Raw genomic sequence first — 20,271 nt, 5'->3', positions numbered from 1 at the left:
GTGCCCTTGAAAGCAGCATAATTCCAAGTTTATTGACCACAAAATTGTTGCACTCACCAAGTCTGTCACTTTTTCTAAGTCCTCATTACCACCATGGGTGTGTATTGAAGGTGCTGTATGCAGTGTTTTTTTTTTAATATACCATGCATAATATGTCCCTGATTGCAGCCTTATTTCAGGTATGGTAGAAATATACAAAGCAGCCTTTAAATATAATCGTATGCCTAGTAACCCAACATTAGTCCTGTTAACAATGCCAGCGCATGGCTATTCTAATGTGTTTTTAGCTGTGTAATGTTTATTTCAACAGTTCTGCTTTTGTAATCAGCCGACAAGCTGCATTTATTTGATGGCCACTTTTGACACACCAGCCACGGTGTGTGTTGAGAGGCGCTGGCCAAACGCCAGCCCTGTAACACACATGGTAAAGACATTGAGCTGCTGCCTGTTTATTTCAGCAATGCCACTGAAATCTCCTTTTCAGGCTTCTGTTTTAATAACTCTTGGCATGGCATGCCTTTTTACCCTCAGTAACCCAATATCGGCGGACGCCGGCTCTCTGAACTCTCATCGCACTTAATTTTTTCGCTCTTGGCCACAGCGTGAATGGGAGCGGTAAAACCCTCAGCGTGTAGGTCCTATGGGAGCTCAGCAGTCTGCAGTTTTCGCTTAACCGATGTAACAAAGCTCAATAACGGATTTGTCTGCCTCGAGTCTTTGGAGAAAACTGACGCCATGTTGGGGAAACCTCCCCTTTTTAAGTCCGTCTTTAAATTTATTTTTAAGAATGTGTGGTAAGTAGCAAAGCTATACAGATAGATTGGTATTTATGGAAGGAAATTTTGCTGTCCGTTTGCAATTATGATATCAGCATTAATAAACGTGTTGTTTCATCATTCTGATGAATTGTGTTTTTTCTTTTCAAGCGAGTGTACTTTAGGTCAGAACTTTTTTCAAAACAGACACACTAATCTTGCCCTTTTAACACCGTGTTCATATAGTTGTTGTATTAAGCACTCCCAAAGGTCAAAGGTGGGCTCACAAGCGTATGCATCGCAATTACAATTGTCAAGGCAAAAGCATAAAACATCCCTTAGGCTTCCTCTAAAGTGTCAGATTTTCTGTTCTGCAATAGTGAAGGTGTTGGTTTAACTTTTCCCTCATGGCCATTTGTCTTGCGTAAGTAATGTGTTTGTTGCTTTGGAGGTTATGAGGTGCAAGGAAACAAGTTTTTAAATCATGCTGCAGTTAATATAAGTAGGTAAATGGTATTTAATACCTTGTACACACTTTTTGAAAGTTTAAGGTTTTTTTTTTTTCTCCCACGTTTGGAGGTGTAACCTTTGCCTGGCCAGAGTACAAACAAAAAATGGTAGCACTGTACAACAATTTTATGCCCAGTCTGAAACCTACACTAGTCATTACATCAGCATGTGACTGAATGATCACAAAAATGCCAGACTGGCATCCTAATATGGTTAGCAGTCATATATCTATTTTTTCATAAATTCAGTTATGGTTTACTATTGGGTGAATAGTGTCACCTAATTAATATTCATGAGCCTGTAGGGCGGGGAAGGGATATCGATTTCAGACTATTTATTATTTAACGATCTTGATTTTGTTTCGTAAAATCCCAAGATTGATCTTTTCCTCTGTGCCAGTGTTTTTTTCTTTTTTATTCCAGTTTGTTGAGTTCACATTTTGAGTTATTTTTAGTTGTGCTGAATAAGCCCAGACGAGATTTTCTCCGCTGTTACTACCCACACAACCTGTCTTCCGACACTCATCCAGCTTATTGGGCAGAGATCCAAATTCACACCGGATATCTTCACACCATAAAGGCTGTTTGATGCTTTCTCACGGTTATAGTGAGCATCTGACACTCTGCAAACAGCTCTGAGGTTACCGGGTACATTCAGCATTCCCCTGGTTAGTTCACTGTGGGTCAAGATTGATCATAATTTTGAAGAATTGCTTTATAAAGAGGCATATGTGAAAGTTTAATGTGTGAACACCTTTTTTCACATTTCTTCACATTTTCTTCTAGACTTGACTGTAACATATGCATATCCACACACACGCACACATATTCTTTTCATTTCATAGCACTTTTGCTACTGAAGTATACTGTAATGACTTCAGCATCTGTGAGGGCTGGCAGGTGTGAATGCAATTCTTTCTTCATAATCTGCATTTTATTTGTCGTAGATAAGATGACCTCAGGGCCAGTAACAGAGGATTTTTCCAATGGGTGTGGATAAAAACATGGAATTCGGTCGCTCTCAATGGCCCTATTGAGATTCCTGATGCTTCAAATCCCTCCTGTTTCTGCTAATGAAGTCAAACGCTTGTCCTCCTGGCTTTACCTCCCTGATTCATTGAGCAGGACCCAACAAAAGTTCAGAGAAAATAAAAGCCAACCATGTCAGCCTAAGTGAAATGTCAGTGGATCTCAATTCAGACCAGCAAATTGGCCAATTAAAGAGGAAATGAGGCAAACTCTATTTAAACCAAATGCCCCTTGCACTTCCTGACCACACTTTTACTGTACATCAAGGCCCGAAGAACTTCAGACCTTGATGAATCATCTTACACTACTACTTTGTTTAGTTTAATCTGGTAATTCAACTAACAAGATATGTGAGTGTGGTGTTTGCAGGATAATTAATAAATATGTACAGCTTGACCTTAATAGAAGACGAAGAGTGCCGCTTAAAAAAATTAAAAAAAATTAAATAAAATGAATCGATCAGTCTATTATTTCAACATAAAACTGTAAATAGATAAAGTACTCAAACACTAAAAATTCTTAGTTTATCAGTTGCTCCGGTGTGTGAACTCTCCACATTTATTAACAAAGCAATTGCTTTAACACACAAATTCTTAAATTTTTTTTAAAAATAAAATTAATAAAATTTTACATTTCCATTTTAAATTAAATTATTAATTTTAATTACTTTATTGCTTTGCATTTAACTGAAATTAGGTTTTGATTATATATTTTATAGTTATGACATCATCTTATTATTTTTCTGTTACATTTAACATTTTTTGGGCAAAATTAAATAAAGTTTTAAATATGTTTCTTGTCAATTTTATAAGTGATTTATATGCTTATTTATTTAAGTGCCACTCTTAGTCCTCCATAAAGTTATAAGTTGTTCAAAAAATGGTTGTTCTGTTGAAAAGACCAGCATGGATCATCAGCAGCATATGTTATATTTTTGCACACTTGTTTCTAGCATGGGATGCTGGTTTGCTGGTGTCCCCATTTAACACGCTAAACCGGTAAGACTTCCTTGATTATGCCAATATTGCTGACCAGCTTGAACCAGCATAAACAAGCCTGGAAATTCATACTGACCCACATTGGTCTTTTTAGCAGACCAGCCAATGGTAATGGCTCCTTTGGGCGTTTCTCAGATTCCTAATCATGAATGAATTTCTTTAGGGCCAAATTTCAATCGATGACTATCTAAATCACCCATTTAGATGGAAAACAGCCAAAGAAAATTCACGGAAAGATTTATGTGACGCTCCAATTCTCCACTTCACCACCCGGTACAACTGGAGTAGGAAACCTTTCTTCTACCCAGAACGAAGGAGATTTTTTTGATGTATATTTTTTTCCTCCTGGGAGCAATTTGTGAGAATAATGGTAAAGTCAGGGTAATAGTGGTTTTTCTGGCATCATCACAAAAGCGTCTTTGTAGTGATCTCCTATAAGTGACTCACCGTAATTATTTAATCCCGGACGTAATGGCGCACTTTTTCTGCTCCAGGGATTGCTGGGGAAAATATTTCTCCACCTAGCCACATCTTGGCATACGAATGAATAAGAGCTCTGCACCAATTCAGGCTTTCTGGGAATGCTGCAATTGGCCAGAAGTACAGTATACAGGGTGAGGCATACATTGACTTGGCTTACAACCGTGTGCCCTTAAGAAAACTCGCAAAGTTATTTTCCCAGCCTTCTAATGTTGTATGTCTCCTTTCTTGTTTTTATAAGCAAAATACTGTGTTGCTTTTGAGCCTATTGTATGCGTGTCACATGTTTTTTATTGACCAGTAGGTGCAAGTGTAGTCAAGCGTTTGCCAAACTTTCAGCAGAGAACTGGCTGGTGTGCTTCTGAATCGCCGTTCCTCGTGGTATGAGGTTAGCACAGCAGCGGCCAAGAGAGAGAATGAAAAATTACTTGTGCTGTGATCCTTTTTCAAACTGTGACTGCAGTTTAACGAGGCAACAAAGCGGCGAGGGATCATCGTGAATGGGTCAACTGTCATCAGTGGGCAGACGGGAGCAGACGCACCGCCGTTCGGCTCCTGTAACCGGGCCTGCGCTCTCTTTGGAGTGGGAGATGTCAGTCATCTGGATTGCACTGGGTTCAGCACGGGTTGGGGTGTGTGATGGACTGTACGTTTCTCTAGGCTTGAAACTTTTGTGGACCTATCGGAACTTGATAGGCCTTTTTTTAAGGTTTATTGGTTCCCTTAGGATACTGGAGGTGCATGGAGCACCACATCCCTTTTTCAAAGAAGTCAACTAATCTTCTCGGCCTTCTGGAACTGCCACATAACCATATTTTTATTTGGAGACCACGAGAACTTACGTTTGACAAGGTTATATATAACAGTTGTGAAAAGTCATGAAATGTGTGCAGTGATTTTTCCAGATTTCAAAAGGTGTGGGGAAGACTTTGTTCAGCTTAATAGACAAAAGTGCAAAAGTTCATTTCTTTTCTTTTGACCGCCACACAACCCAGAATAGAACTAGTTTACTGTTGCTAAAATTGTAGATCACAGTTGATGAATTGCTGCAATCATAAGTGTATTTTATTTTGTTTGTGACATGGCACATAAAAATAGTTAAAAATCTTAAGTATTGTTAATGCAAAAGTGCATTTGAATGCTGAACATCAAAATATAGTTTATTTCAGTTTAGGGCAGATTATTATTATTTTTTTTTTAAGATGACTTTTTATGCCTAATTTGCACACGTGTGCCATCCATATAGGCTACTAAACACTTATTAGTATTAGGTTACTAAACACTTAGTAGTAACACTTGAGGCATAGCTCAACCAAAAATGAAAAATCTGTCATCATTTACTTATTCTCATGTTGTTCCAAATCTGTATGACTACTTTTGTGTTCTGCAGAAGAAGAAGAAAAAAATATATATATTTATATAAAATTGAAATATAACATTTATATCAAATATTCTAAATAGAATGTTGGTAACCAACCAGTTTTGGTTCCATTTGACTTTAACTGCATGGACAAAAAACACTGAGACATTTCTTAAAATATCTTCTTTTATGTTCACCATAAGAAAGTCAGGTATGGGACTACTTGAGAGACAATAAATAATGACGGAATTTAAATTTATGGGGTAACTATCTCTTTAAGAACATCATAACGCATCACATAAGTAGTGCTGTGTTCTTGCACTAAAGTTGTCCGTGTCTGAAAAGCAGTCCATGCTTTGTTAGCCAAACATTTGCTTGGCCAAATCCTTTGCTTGGCCTTTTGCTGTGCTTCGCTTGCAGTTTGGAGGTCTGGAAGCTGAACCATTCATTCTTGGGCACTATGGCATGTGTTCGGGGCAATCAGAGGACAGAGCGTTTGGAGAAATTGGCAGATGATAAGGGGAGTGGAGCTGGCAATGGATGGGTATTTTGGGCTGTATGGTATTCTTGAGGTTATTCCTGGGTCTATATAACAGAGCTCAGATCCTAAGATAGTGTCCTGGCTGGCTCGAGTAAGTGGGCCTAGAAATGGTTGTAAGAAATTATAGTCTGCCTCGACCCAGCTTCCACTCCAAATTGTGTATTAAACTATGCTCCTTTCTCTACAAAGAGCTTAATTATCATATAGATAGTTCTTTCCGATCTTAATCATATGTAAATAGTACCTCCGGAGCGATAATTTGTCACTTATAGCGTGGGAGAAGCAGCAGGTCGTCAAGAACCATCTGCTGACCAAAAGGGTACATGAAATAACTGCTATGGATTCTGTTTAATCTTATCACCTTAACATTTGGTTGTTCCCACTTGAGTCTACCGAAGATGTGGGAACGGAAGGCTATCACTTTCATTGTCATCCGCAATTTACATTTAAAACGAAACTTAATTTACATGTTGAGCGGGAAGATGAACGTAATACTGTATAAAATGATTGAGCTTAGGATGTTCGGGGTTCAGTCTGACTCCGTTGAACCCAAGGTACTACATGTACTTTGTCACTACTATTCTGTAATAAAAGTTATTCTTCATCAAGATCTTCGACGTCTTCACTTTTTCTTACATGGCTGAAATTATAAAATGTGTTAAGTTAAGTTAAGTTAAGTTGTAAAGATAAGTTAAGTTAAGTTGAGTTAAGTTAAAGGGTTAGTTCACCCAAAAATGAAAATTCTGTCGGTTTTCTATTCCTGTGATTCTCCTGATTTGACTTGAAAGTTAAGTGCCTTGAATGTATATTCATTTGTGTCTCTCAAATGGCTTAACCAGGTTGTGCACAAGAGTCCAAGCATTCATAAATTTCTCACACTGAGTGATCATGACAACAGCTTTGAGGCATTCAGGACTCATGTTTTTGAATCATTTCCCCTTCACTGTGAGCTCTTTATTAATGTAGGACACTGAGGACATTATATAATAATCGCAATGTTTTTTGTCTTTATAGAGCCATGATGTTCTGTTTCTTTATAGAATCTGTTTATATCGCTTCAACACCATGACTGATGAAATGGGTCGCAATTTGAATAAGCAAATGTAGCTGTCATAAAAAAAAAAAAAAAGAAAAAAATTCAACAATTTGTCTCCTCCACATCACGTATAATTGCGGATGAACCACTGATGTCACATGGATTATTTTATAGATCTCCTTGCTACGTTTCTGGACTTGGGAACATTTCAGTTGTGTTGCTGTCTATGCAGGGTCAGAGAGCTCTCAGATTCCATCAAAAATATCTTAATTTGTGTTCCGAAGATGAACAAAGGTCTTACAGGTTTGAAACGACATGAGGGTGCGTAATTAATGACAGAATTTTCATTTTTGGGTGAACTAACCCTTTAACTTAAGTTAAGTTAAGTTTTGGGTTCAGTGTGATCCGGATATATTTTTGTGAGAAAAAATACCAAAATATTACCATTGGATGCTATCATTGCACCATTGTGCTGCCACAAGGTCTATCCAGTACTGGAAATTTTTTTGGAGGGAAAATGATACCAAGAATTATGAATCTATTTGGATCATCATAGTTCAATATGCAGGGTTCAATACTATGAAACGAGGTGGGGCGGGTGGCTCGGGTGCCTTCATGTCAGCATGCAACAGAAGATCTCCATTTCCTATCACTTTCCAGTCCTCTTGCATAAGGCCGGTAACAGGTGGTTGTGATATGCGGCTTGACATTAATACTTTAACTGACATAGCACTGCCTAAACATTTAATGGAAGCATTAAACGTTCCTTGTGTTTATAGTTCAGTGTTGTTGTTGTGTGTAGCACCACACGCTATCTCACACAAACATACCCCTCTAGACACGCATAGTTTTACACCTAGAGTCCTCTAGGCATCATCACATGGGGTATTTTTGATGCCCCGGCTCAGTTTGCCTTTGGATGAAGGTTGTCTGCAGAGCAGGAAGTGGACGCAAGTCCAGAATGCGTCAGGAATCAGAACACATGCTTCCACGTGTCTGTGTGCTCGGTTTCGGCTTTCACTTTGGGGCTTTAAGGCTCTCCACACCCAGTCTACCAAAGTGTCCACTCATCCTACTGCTGGCTGCGCTGTTGCAGTTTTTGACGCGTTATCTGCTTCTTGCTGCCGCCGCTTGCCGTGCCTCTGTGGTGATGTATTTTTAGCCCCGTTTTTGCCTTTAATTATTGCAGCCACGGGGAGTTTGGTCCAAAGAACTGTCATGAAATTATTATACAACTGTGTTGCTTAGCAATAAAGCATTGTAATACAATTCTTGAATAGCTCTGCTAGTATAAATCATAACAGGGAAAGGCTTTACTGTGGTGTGGTGCTATTGCTTTTGTCATTCAATACATAAATGTAACTGTGGGTTGTCTTTCAATCAGGACCTCCTGGTTTGAGGGCAAAGAAAGGCCGTGATGGGGCTCCAGGTAGGTCTACAGTACACATATGCCTGTGCCTGCAACGCCACAGACTGCTGTTGTGCATAAGCTGCTATGTATGTGCACACCTAAAGCTTTTAATAGCAAGAGAAGCATGAAAACACAATCCTCCATTGAGATTTCAAAGCATTCAGAGATACTTGGACTTTACCGAATATATTTTGAGTACTAGGTTAGAATTAGTGGTATTAATACAAAATTTTGGACACAAGATTGAAATGTGTTTGGGGTCACATCCATGAAGATGTATTTTTATAAGAGTTTAGACTTGAAACATGAAGTAAAGAACTGCCCACTTAGACAGGAAGTGACTGTCTGACTGACATAAAAGTGTATAATCACAGTTTGTTTAGCTTTTATTTATCATTTAGGGTAGGTTTACCTAAAATGGATTATTAATGGATAATCACAATACTAACTGGTGCCATGAATTCAAATAGTAGTGCAGAACTCTACAAACATGTCAGAAAAAATATGAAACAATTGTAAATTTAGGGGTACAACAGCTTATCACTGGGACAGAACCCTTAAAGGGACAACATTGTACCTTATCTACCCCTAAATGCAACATATTGTACCCTTGAGGTACTATGAACCTTTTAGGTGTAAATAACTTTTGAGGTACTGTACCAGATGTACCCATAAATGTAAAATTTCTGCACATTTGTTTTTTTTTTCTGACAGAAAATACTGTAAAAATAAGGTGATTTCAGCCATTTTTGCTTCATCCAATATGTATTAGATGGTCAGTAAATGGACTGTAAGCAGTCTGTAGGTGATTTGAGGCTGCTACTATACAACCTATAGATTCCTCTATATTCTGTGCATATGAAGTGGTTTCGTGTAAAGAGTTATGGATCACATGGGTAGAATGAGATCGTTTATGATGACAAAGATTGATCTGGAATGTTCAGAGAGCAATTCTTGCGTGACCACACATATTTTGTGTGTGTTGTTCACTCGTTCTTTGACATTATTTTTGCTTTTAGGCCTAAAATAGGGCTTGCTGTCTCAGCAGCAGCTTTGATAAATGCCGGTTCTGATTTCTAAGAAAATACAGGCTTCTCAAAACAGGAAAGGAAAGAATAATGATGGAGCCATGGGAAAGCTTTGTCACCGGTGTGACTGCGCCATTACTTAAGGCTGCCATATTTAATGTACCAGTTTGACTGCAGAGCTCAGTCGAAATGTAGATCTTCTGCTTATTGAAGAATTCGAGCTCACATTTGCTCGAAACATTTCTCCTGCAGTAAACAATGGTTTTATTGGGACTTTTGTTCTCTCTTCCATCCATTACATAGTTATTTTTTTAAGTCAAAGGTTCATACTGTTACTCCCCCAAGTTTCTGGCTTTGAAACAGAGAGGTGTTGTCTTTTCATACTCTTTAGAGGACAAAAAAAATGGTTTTTGGATGAAAGAACTGGAAAGAAACCTTATGATTCTGGTCAGATTGTTCAATAGTTCTGTAACAAATTGCTTCGACGGACTGGTTTTGTTCTTGCAGTTGTCCGGATATAATAAGTTATAGAAGAGGTGATTTTAAGTGACATAAGCGGAAAAGATTTGTCATCAGCAATTTTGAGTTTGTTCTTCCTTGATAGAGCTTGAGATCCTGAAGCTATGATCTCAGTTCTGCTTGATTGCTGTGTCTTGCTTAAAGGATGAAAAAGAGGCTGTGCATCCTACTAATGCATGTGCTTATAATTTGAAATACTTTGCTTTTTGTAATACTTAAAATGGCTACTTAAATCAAGTTGCATTGTTCGTTTAAATTAGACATCCTTCTAGGCCCACATTATAATATTAATGGACGAAACCTTTCAATGCAACTAACCTGACCAGGTCCACATGGAATCTGCAGCCTTGCATGTTCGTTTATTAAATATTAAAGCATATTTTCATTATACTTTCAGCAACCAATAAGAGTGTAGAAATCTCAATTCCATTTAACATATTTTCCTCAGGGTTTTAATCTATGCTGCGTTTTCCACCAGAATCACGGTGAAAACTTTTAACCTTTCTTGACTAACGATGTTAGTGAAATCTGTTTCCACTGTTTATTATGCTGCTAGTGTATGATTTAGCATTAGCTATGAAGGAGATGGACAGTTTGTGATGTCTGGGTGGGGTTCGCGTGCTCAGAAGGGGTGTGATTTATCTGTGCAGGCAGTCTTCCAGTGATGTGGCTTATTCTCCCACTCAGTTCTCAGTGGTCTGTTGCTTGGTGGGCTGACTGCTCATCCGTGGACCAGAGACAAGCAACACTTTCCCACAAAAAGCTTTTCAATCCTGTCATCAGTTAAATTATAAACATATTTTTAACACTGTATTTACATGCCGAACCTATGCTGTGACGCACTTCATTAAACTACCTGCGTGTGAGGTTGTGTTAGGGTAAGAGAAATCGGAGGCGGCGTTCATCAGTTCAGTCTGGGCTGGACAGCCAGGAAATTCACTTCGGATTCTGGTTGGACTACGCAAATTCAGACTTGCGTGACGGTTTTATTTTTCCTGTTCTTGGGGAAATGAAATCCGTCAGGGTCAAATGTTTGATGTAATGTACACATGGTCCAAACAAGATGATTTTTTCGAAATGACTAATCTGTCTTTCTCTCTGTTTTTATTGCAGGTCCTCCTGTAAGTAGAAGTTGGTCCCTTTGTTGACTGGATTGTGGTAATGTGACCCAAACTCTTTGGCTTTCTGTGTATTTGTGTGTGTTTTGAGAGTGTGAATTTATCTTTCATGTGTTTCCTTATTGTCACTACTGATGGAGTGCTGATTACACGGAAGGAAACTGTTAGTTTAGTTTCATTCCACCACACATATAAACACCCACACTGTCATCGGTCAGAAGAAGAGCTTGTGTTTTGTACTAAAGGTGAAGTGTGCACATTTTTGATGTTGAGATACTTTATAAAATCCAGTTTAATGTGAAGAGATTTTGTGGCTCTCTTCAAGCAATGCTCTCTTAAGCATTCTGAGCAGTCCAACTTGGCAGTGTCAACTCAACCAATAATGTGAATTTAGGGCGGGACTATCCATTTGGGCAACCAATGACATACAGAGGGGGCGTGTTCTGGAGACTTGGATAATTAATTTTCCAATTTTGTTTGGTGGCACAAAAATGACACACTTCACCTTAAATCGCATGCCATTATCTTGGACATAGCGATGCATTCTTGGGAATTTGGCCACGGATATAGAAGACGACAGCACTGGCAGACATAGCCTGTTCAACTTTATATATCTTTTGAGGGGCTAATGTTACAGAATGAGGTTATAATGAGAAAGAAGTTCGAGAGAAATATATAGTAGAGGAGAAAAGAGAGTCGAGCAGTATAAAATTAGGTGCGGTTGGACAGCTGCGTCCCTGCAGTTAGAGAGAGAAGGTCGAGCTTAAGTGATTAATGAAATACCAGCAGCCACAGATAAACAGTGGCCACAGAAAAGACTAATCTCGAATGAGATATATCTTAACCTTTTTCCTAGAAAGCAGTGAGATTAAATGAAGAGAAAATTGAGTCTTCTGCTGAAACCTACTGTGAAAGTGATCCCAGTAATCTCACGTTTGTCATTTTAGAAGACATCACTGTTTCAAACTGTTCTAAGATTTGCCAATATACCAAAGTCTACAGTCATTAGACTGTCCATAAATCTATGACAGGTTCATTGTAAAAATGTGCCTAAACCTACATTTTTGCAAAACATACCTATAAATATAGTTCATTACAGTTTCCAGCTGAAATTAACACTAGAGGCAGTAAAACATCAACAACTTTAACTTCTTTTTCACTGAAATTATAATTACAGGGGCAGATTATTGATTATTAAAGGCATATTTTTGCGTGGTTCCTTGCACAGTACTATGCTATGACTTCAAAACGCCTACCATAGTTAATGATTTATAAGCATCACATAACCAGCTCCATATGTATGGCTTTTCTGATGTGGTAAAGTTGCTTGGTAGCGCACCTGGTACAACGTACGGAGCACTCTGGTATGAGTCTGTGAAACATGTAATAATAAAACAGATCAAAGACTTGTATAAGCAAGCTGAAATGGCATGTTTGCTTCAGCTAATACATTTTTATCTCACATATTAGCTAAGTTTAGGGAAGGGTTTAATGTAGGAGATATATTATTTTCAAAAGCAATGGAGCATTAACCTTTTAGCGCCATTCACCAGACATTTCATTTCTGAACTGTCACAATTATGTACAACCAACAATTCAAATTCACCTATTTAGTTGTTAAACGTTCAAGAAGCTACATAACAATTTTACGGAAATGTCACCACAGGAACGTTTTTTCAGTGATCCTAGGTTGAAATGATCTGAGCTTTGCTAGTCACAATAATTTAATAGTACTGTACTTTTACTGTATGACATCAGTTGTCTCTTTATTTCTATGAAATTGTAGGAAAAACATCTTGAGATAAATACTAAATTAACTCCATTAAATGGATAGTTCACCAAACTAAGAAAATCTCTGTCATGTATTCATTGTTATAAAATATTCAATAATCATTGATGTTTATTATCATTTAACCTCAAATCTGGCATGACATGTCTTCATGAATGGACCACTTATTTGACTTTTTAAGTTGTTTTTTTTATGTGAGTGTTGGAGCTCGGATGAGTCTGTCCACTCTCCCTTTAATTCCCTTTTATTCTGTTTTTGGAGTGAACTGTTCCTTTAAGTCTCTGAGCTATGAAAGTGAAACTTATGAGCAATAAAATATCCCCATGGGTGAGCAGGTTCCACAGCCCAAAAACTCACATACATATACGAACATTCCAACACCTGCTCATATAACCCATAAATTGAAGGCAAATTGAGGAGAACTGAAAGACAGGTGAGGGGACTGTCAAACAATGCGCATAGTCTGTTAACCAACTTAAACATTAAGTTGATATTTCTACTGTTGTCAACTAAGAATGTTTAGAGATGGTTAGTGAATTCTTTTAATCAAGTCAGTCTTCTTTAAACAGGTTTGGTGATCTATTGGCAATCAGTGTCAGTAAGTCTTTAACTACAGTGTTTGCTTTCAGTAGAAGGAGTTTGAGAAGCCCGGTGCCTGATCAATGGTCCTAGAGGGCTGTCCCATCACACTGACCTATGGCAATTCTTAGAAGAGTGTATACTGTAGATTATCCAACAAGAACACTAAGACAACACTCTTACTGATGTGATGGCAACTGTAAATCTTCACCAAATTGGCCTTTTCCTGTGCGCTGAAAGTGAATATGTTGAGAAGTTTAAATGCATAATAGCCTGTGGTTCTTCACAGGTCACCTCACAGGAGCATAGACTTTTGCCTGCTTTTGAGGCACGGCTGGCCTAACCCAGCCTTAAACAATTAGTAGTGACAGGAAACATTTTACATTGACAGAAAGCACCTCAGTTAGTGTGTTGAAAACTCCCGAGGAACATCGCACTGGTCAGTCTCAAGTCTCTTGAACATAAGGATTGAAACACTTGAAAAGTAGGGGAGGGAATCATCAGGGACTTATTGATAGAGTAATATATAATGTTATGTTTAGTGTAAATTGTGAATATTTTACACTTTTCTTTCTTATTTATTTCTTAATTATCTGGAATGGACTTTGTGCTTTGTGAGTTTATATTTATACAGTAGGTCAGTCTTAGGTTGTGTTTAGACAAAGAGAAAGAATTAAGGATGCATGACCTCCACAATATAATATATGTTATCTTCTCACAGACTTAAGGTACAGTCAAATTAGCAAATTTTCACAAAAAAGTCCACTGTCTGTTGTCAACAGTGCATGTAATAATGTACGAAGCACAGCTCACAAAGAAGTCACTTTCAAACCAAGCAGATCTGCGTGACCAACTTGAACTCATTGTGAAATCTGTTTATTACTATGGAAGTGATTAGATTTAGTCTTCGGACATTCGCAGATATACGGTAAATTTACACTGTGTCCAACATTGCATACTTTCTGAGTAGGTACTTCTTTTGAATAAGTAATTACTTTACGACATTCTATATAGTATGAATGTGCAAAGTGCGAATGAGATCTGGACATACTACATGGTCATGTGACCAACCAGCGTCAGTTAGGTCACTTCACAGCTGTTCACAAGCCCTGTCCCTTGGCCTCATGGGATAGTAAAGCATCCGTTGGATGCACATTTCAGAAGTAGTAAGTCATCTGGTTATTTTTTGCCTTTTTTTAAGAATACTATGCATACTACTCTTTTCACATACTAGAAAGTAGGCATATTTAGATGCCGGGTTAGTAAATTCTCCAAAAATATTAAGGCACAACTAAAAATAAAAAGCCTTGGCATTGTAACAACATAGTATTGTGAGGTAAAATATCATAATACTTTATGCTGTTTTGCTTAGCATAAAGAACAGCATAATTAAATAGGTTTTCCCGAGTGATATACTTGCTGAATTCAGCATTTTTCAGTATTTTTACTGCATGTGATCTGTAAGTGCCCTGTGTCCGCTGAATATATCTTATCCGTGCAATGTTGGACTCTAGGGAAGCATTCACCCCCGTTTCCCCCTGGTGAGCCCCTTCATTTACCCAGCAGCACTGTGGGCTAAATGAGAGCCACATGTACCCTGCTACCGTGGATCACAAATTAAGTGTTCTTCCGGTGGGTGACCTCTGACCTCGCCAGATGCTCCTTTGGGCCGGCCTGAGCAGTGCCCAGCAGGCCTCACTGGCCTGTTCCCACTCAGCACCTTGGCCTGCACCTTAGACCTGCTTCACATACGTCAACACGTTCATATACCCATGGCACATGTAGACCAGCTCACTCGTACACACTCCTGATCTCAGCAACATCCAGCGAGGATCTGTTCCTCTCTCTACACACCGCCACTTATAAACACCCAGTCCAGCTGCGTCCAGCTCTCATATATGTTACAATACTGCTCTGCCACATGTGTGCCTTCTGAACCTAAAGATCCTATTAATGGGCTTTCATTGTTTCCCACACACTTCAACAGTCTGCATTCAGTGACACACACATTAGATTTAATGGGAGTAGGCATGTTGTGATTGCCCAGTTACAGAAATGCAAAATCTTGTTTTTTGGACTCTTGCAGTAAAGATTGCAATAAATTATGAATGTATTAAAATTGTTTACTTTTAACAATAATGCTGTTTTATGTATATACTACTGTTCAAAAGTTTGGAGTGAGTATGATTTTTAAATGTTTTTGGAAAAAAAAAAGTATCTTCTGCTCTCCAAGGCTGCATTTATTTCATAAAAAATGCAGTAAAACATTGTGAAATATTATTACAATTTAAAAAATATGAGTTTGTTTTCAAATGTAATTTATTCCTGTGATGCATACCTGAATTTTCAGCATTATTGCTCCAGTCTTCAGTGTCACATGATCCTTCAGAAATCATTCTGATATACTGATTTGCTGCCCAAGAAACATTTCTTATTATTGCAACAGTTGTGCTTCTTAATTAACAGCATTTATTTGAAATACAAATCTTTCGTAACATTATAAATGTCTGTAATGTCACTTTTGATCAATTTAATGCATCCTTGCTGAATAAAAGTATTAATTTCTAAAAAAAAATAAAAATAAAATCATACTCCAAATAACTCAGGGTAATGATATTGTAGCCCAACGATATTATCTACACCTAAACATAAACCTTGCGCAAATCTGTGTAAAAATCTGTGTTCAACAGGTTTCACTATATTAGTAAGGATATTTTTGAATAGTAAGGACATTTTGGACCTCACAAGTACAGTTCAAACTTTACACAGCACACACATGTTGGGAAGTATTTAATATACATAATAATTAAATAATAAAAAAACACACATATACATTTGATTGATTGATTTATTTATTGATTAATTCTTCCTGCACTGATGAAAAAACACAAATGATTTTTTTTTCATTGTTTTATTGGATTGATTTTTTTTTTTTTTTTTTGGTCTGAATGGTGTATGGTCATATCAAAACATACAGACAGAAGAGTGCCATGGATGTTTTCGTCCGTCTGCAATAGTTTCCTCCCCTGGGCTAAGGCTTGATAAATTGCTTCCCTCTCCGCACTGTAGTCCAAGAGGAAAGCCAACACACACAAACACTAGTATGCACTTCCACAGGCTCATGAAATGAACTGTAAATGCATCATCAGATAATGAAGAGTGTCACGGCAGTCTTAACAGAAAGGATCTTTCTTTGAATGATCAAGCAGCTGTCAGGTTTTTACCACTAATCCTCTGCAATGAAAAATGTACACAGTTTTTTTTTTTCACAGCAGAATGGTGCTCTGTGAAGGAAGTGAACTTGTTATTTGATTTGATTTAAACCAGAGCGATCTCCACAATCGACTCTGAAGTCAAGCATGAGATAAGGATTTTCAGCCAGCACCTTCATTTGTGAAACCATATGTTTCATGCATGCGTGGGCCTCTTAATGAACATCTTTTTTAATCAGACATGTGGTACTATTTAGTGTTCATGCTGGCACTAAATGCTTAGTATTAAATGCACTGAAATGATCTTACTGAAATATATGTCATGATTAGTAATCACATGAACTGAATTGACTTTCACACTGGAAAAAAAAACTTGTATATAAACACCCTTAATAAAGATAGATTGTATTGAGAAAAATTGTGTAAGATGACCAGACTATTGTAAAATATTAATATAATAATATATTAATAATATATACGTTTTTTTGTTATTCTTTTAAGCATAAACCACACTAAATTTATACTTAAAACAAGAAAGAAATAGGGTTATAAAGTTAACTTAATTTGAGACATATTTTCTGAAAAACAGTTTTTATTACTGATATTTCTTCTGGAGTAAATGTGTCTTGTTTTAAGGGTGTTTATGTTTATTTTTTACTGGGACGATATACATTAAAACGATTTTCAATGAAAACTTGAAAGCCATTAAATAAAAGAAACATGTCATGATATTAAAAAAGATTTTCTGGGGTCCAAAGAAAATTCTGTTGTGAAAGCATTTGATGGTGTTTTCGTTTGTGGAATGCTTCTTTGGAGTGTTTTCCTGCTGCTACCTTTGAGCCTTGCCACAATGAAATTTAATGCTGGATCACAAAGTTCCTCAGTAAAATTGTTTTCACTATTCAATATTGAAATTGTAAAAGCAGACTAAATTTCATTATGGCTTGGCAGGGTGTTGTGTTCTTCTTAATCAGTATTGTTGACTGGTTCTTTCTTTATTCTGTACCCACATTTCTCTCACCCCTTTTTCAGGGTCCACCTGGACGAGCAGGCTTTCCGGTAACTGTCTGATAGCGTGTCCTATTGTTTGTCCATCCGTCTGTTTGGTTTTCTTGCACTTTGCCTTTCTTTTGTAGTGTCTTTAAAAAGCTGTATCCAAACAATTCAACCTGAAACTTCAATATGAAAAATACTTAATCATGTCATATATACAGCTTCTTTATTTGGACACACTGAGACCTCCTTTTAACCAAAGGACTGAGGATATACAACCAATGTATGTACAGTAGTATGTAGCTTTATTTTCTAGCTAAACTTGAGCTAAATTTTCATTAAAAATTTAATTTAGGAATTAAAAAAACAAACAAACAAGAAAAGTTATGATTATTTATGAAAATGGTGAAGTGTTTCAGAGGTTTTTTTATGACATTGTTCTTGTAAACTCAAATGATCTTGAATCCGTTGAAGCTCAAGATGCTCTTTAGATCCAAAGAACATGGTCATCAGGTTTCAGTCCATAGTTATGCTTGTAATATGATTTGTAATGGAAAAAGCATTAAATGAGGAAGGAATCCAAAGTGGTCTCAGACTTTTAGACCCCACTGAACATCCCCCTAAACCAGATAAGCTAAGCTAGGTTTAATGTAACGAGTCTTATAGCTAGGCTCAGTGGACGAGTCTCTATTTCCTTCAAGTTAGCACACTGTATTTTTATACTTGATTGTATTCTCTCAGGCCCTTTGGTCTCTGTCTGGATCCACTCTTCCGAATTTCTCCTATAATTCTAATATTACTGACCAAAACTCAAATACATCTGTCTTTCATCATGGCATGCTAGAAGAATCCCATCTAATGTGAACTCTAGTCCCACCTGCCAATTATACCCTACAAACGCCCATCACTCATGACAGCTATTCTTGTGAAACTTTGCCATAAAATAATTTTTGCGTACTTTTTGTTTAAATTGATGACAGGTCTGCTCAAAGTGTGGATGTGATCCCTGCCAAAGCTTTTGATTGATTACATAGTCAGGAAATGAAATGAAATGTTATATTTTCTTAGGATAGGGAAGGGTGGCAAGCATGTTACACGAAATGTGTCCATTAGATTAGTTCTTCAAAAAATATTGATATTGGCGTTCACGCTCAGTTGAACTATTAAGGGATACTTGTGGTTTGTATATTTAAGCTTTACTGCTCATTCACATGTATGTATGACTATTTAACACTTCTGATTTGTAGTTAAGTACTTTAGGGCTCATTTGGAGAAGTCTGGAGTTTTTAGTGTACTTCCTCAAGCTATTTCTAATCTAAAGCTCTAGATGATTTTACGTTCTTTCTATAATAGAAAGATTCTCTTTCACAATGACTCCTTTGAATACTGGCAGTACTGTATGACTTATAGTGTGTGGCTTATACTGTGTATCGTACTTAATTTGAGGATAACAATGATATTACATAAATTATTTAAAACTATTTATTTTATATATAAAATAATGCATAAAATCATTAAATATCAACATAATTCTTAAACAGTGTACAGTATAAGCCATATTGTGGTAACTAATTAATGCCATAAAGCAGTATTATGTTATCTAAAATCAGCACCTTGGACAGAGCCAAGAGAATTCAGTCAAGTGACTTTCCTCTTGGGACATTCAGCAGCAGGCAGTGAATTAACTCTGAAGGTCAAACTAAATGAACACTTCTAATATGGGTACCTTTATCTTAATAACTTTAGAGCTTAGTAAAACAACTACGCACCAGAAAAGCTACAGTTCAGTACAGCACGTCAGCAAGCTGTCAACGCTCCCAGACCTTCTAATACACTGACCTGCAACGTTAGGAATGCAAATAAAAACAGCTGTAGGAATGGACAGCCTTGCATAATAAGTCACTTCAACGTCGCAGGAGTTTATAGCCGTGTTAAATAGCGCAAAATGTTTGGAAATGCATAGGTCCAGGAGAATAAATGGTGAATCCTTTAGACCAATTGTTGTATCAAGATCTCAGGTTTCTACCAACATATTTCCATATGTTCGGATTTTCGCCTTAATTGAAAAAATTGGTCTAATTTTAAGTATGGATAGGATAGCTATGATTATGATAGAATGGGATTCATAGTTTTTAAAGGGATAGTTCACCCGAATATGAAAATTCTGCTGTTTTTAAGACTTGAATTCTTTCTAATGCTTTCCATGGAACTTAAAAGAAGAACATTCCATTGTTAATCCCAATGTTCATTATACGTGTATGGTGCGTTTCTGTCATTTTTCAAGTTTGAAGGTTTCAGCTTCTGTCCATTATAACTCCATGGAAAGCAGCATGGAAAAAAATCCTCAATTTCTTTCCCCTTTTGTTTTCAGAGGGAGAAAGGGAGTTATGTGGGTTTAAAGTGACATATGGGTGAATAAATTATGACAGGATTTTAATTTTTTTAGTGAACTATTCCTTTAAACCCTTCCAATAGGAAACAAACTGTCATGCTTCCACACTGCTGTCTCTTTCAGTCACTTCATCTGTCATATGGTCAGCTAGCAAACATCATCTTATGCAAGAACCTTGATTATGAAATTGGCCTAATACAAAATATGCTGCATTAACCCCATGCTTTCATTGGCATCATGTAACCACTGGTGATGCCTGCTGTCTGACCACTGTATTTGGCATGTCTGCATTGCCACCTTTCAATTTAACAGTACAGTAGGTAAATGCTTAGTAATATAGACATTTAGTTAGAATCACACTGGTCAGCTTAACTTTACTAACTCTTCATAGCCATACCATCTGAATATGCGGCTGAATGTCACTTAGTCACTAGCGGTAATAACTCTAGACTGTAGAGATTCAGTCTATCAGATTTATTGTTCCTGATTTTCCTTCTTGACTTTGCATTGACCACTAGGGAG

The 20,271-nt window shown here is 37.2% G+C and overlaps 1 protein-coding gene across 1 annotated transcript in view; it reads left to right on the top strand.

Annotated features, from left to right (window-relative positions):
• The window catches only part of LOC107699278 (collagen alpha-1(XIII) chain-like), a 103,897-nt gene that overhangs the window by 34,603 nt on the left and 49,023 nt on the right, over positions 1 to 20,271 (top strand). The window contains exons 3-4 of the mRNA XM_016500490.1: positions 10,780 to 10,787; positions 17,397 to 17,423. Coding sequence (XP_016355976.1) covers positions 10,780 to 10,787; positions 17,397 to 17,423 — 35 coding nt within the window. The remainder of the gene's footprint in view (positions 1 to 10,779; positions 10,788 to 17,396; positions 17,424 to 20,271) is intronic.

This window comes from Sinocyclocheilus anshuiensis, unplaced genomic scaffold, assembly GCF_001515605.1.
Source record: "Sinocyclocheilus anshuiensis isolate Anshui unplaced genomic scaffold, SAMN03320099.WGS_v1.1 scaffold450, whole genome shotgun sequence".
Classification (NCBI taxonomy): Eukaryota; Metazoa; Chordata; class Actinopteri; order Cypriniformes; family Cyprinidae; genus Sinocyclocheilus; species Sinocyclocheilus anshuiensis.
Note: the sequence above shows the minus strand (reverse complement) of the source record. Positions and strands in the feature narration are given on the sequence as shown.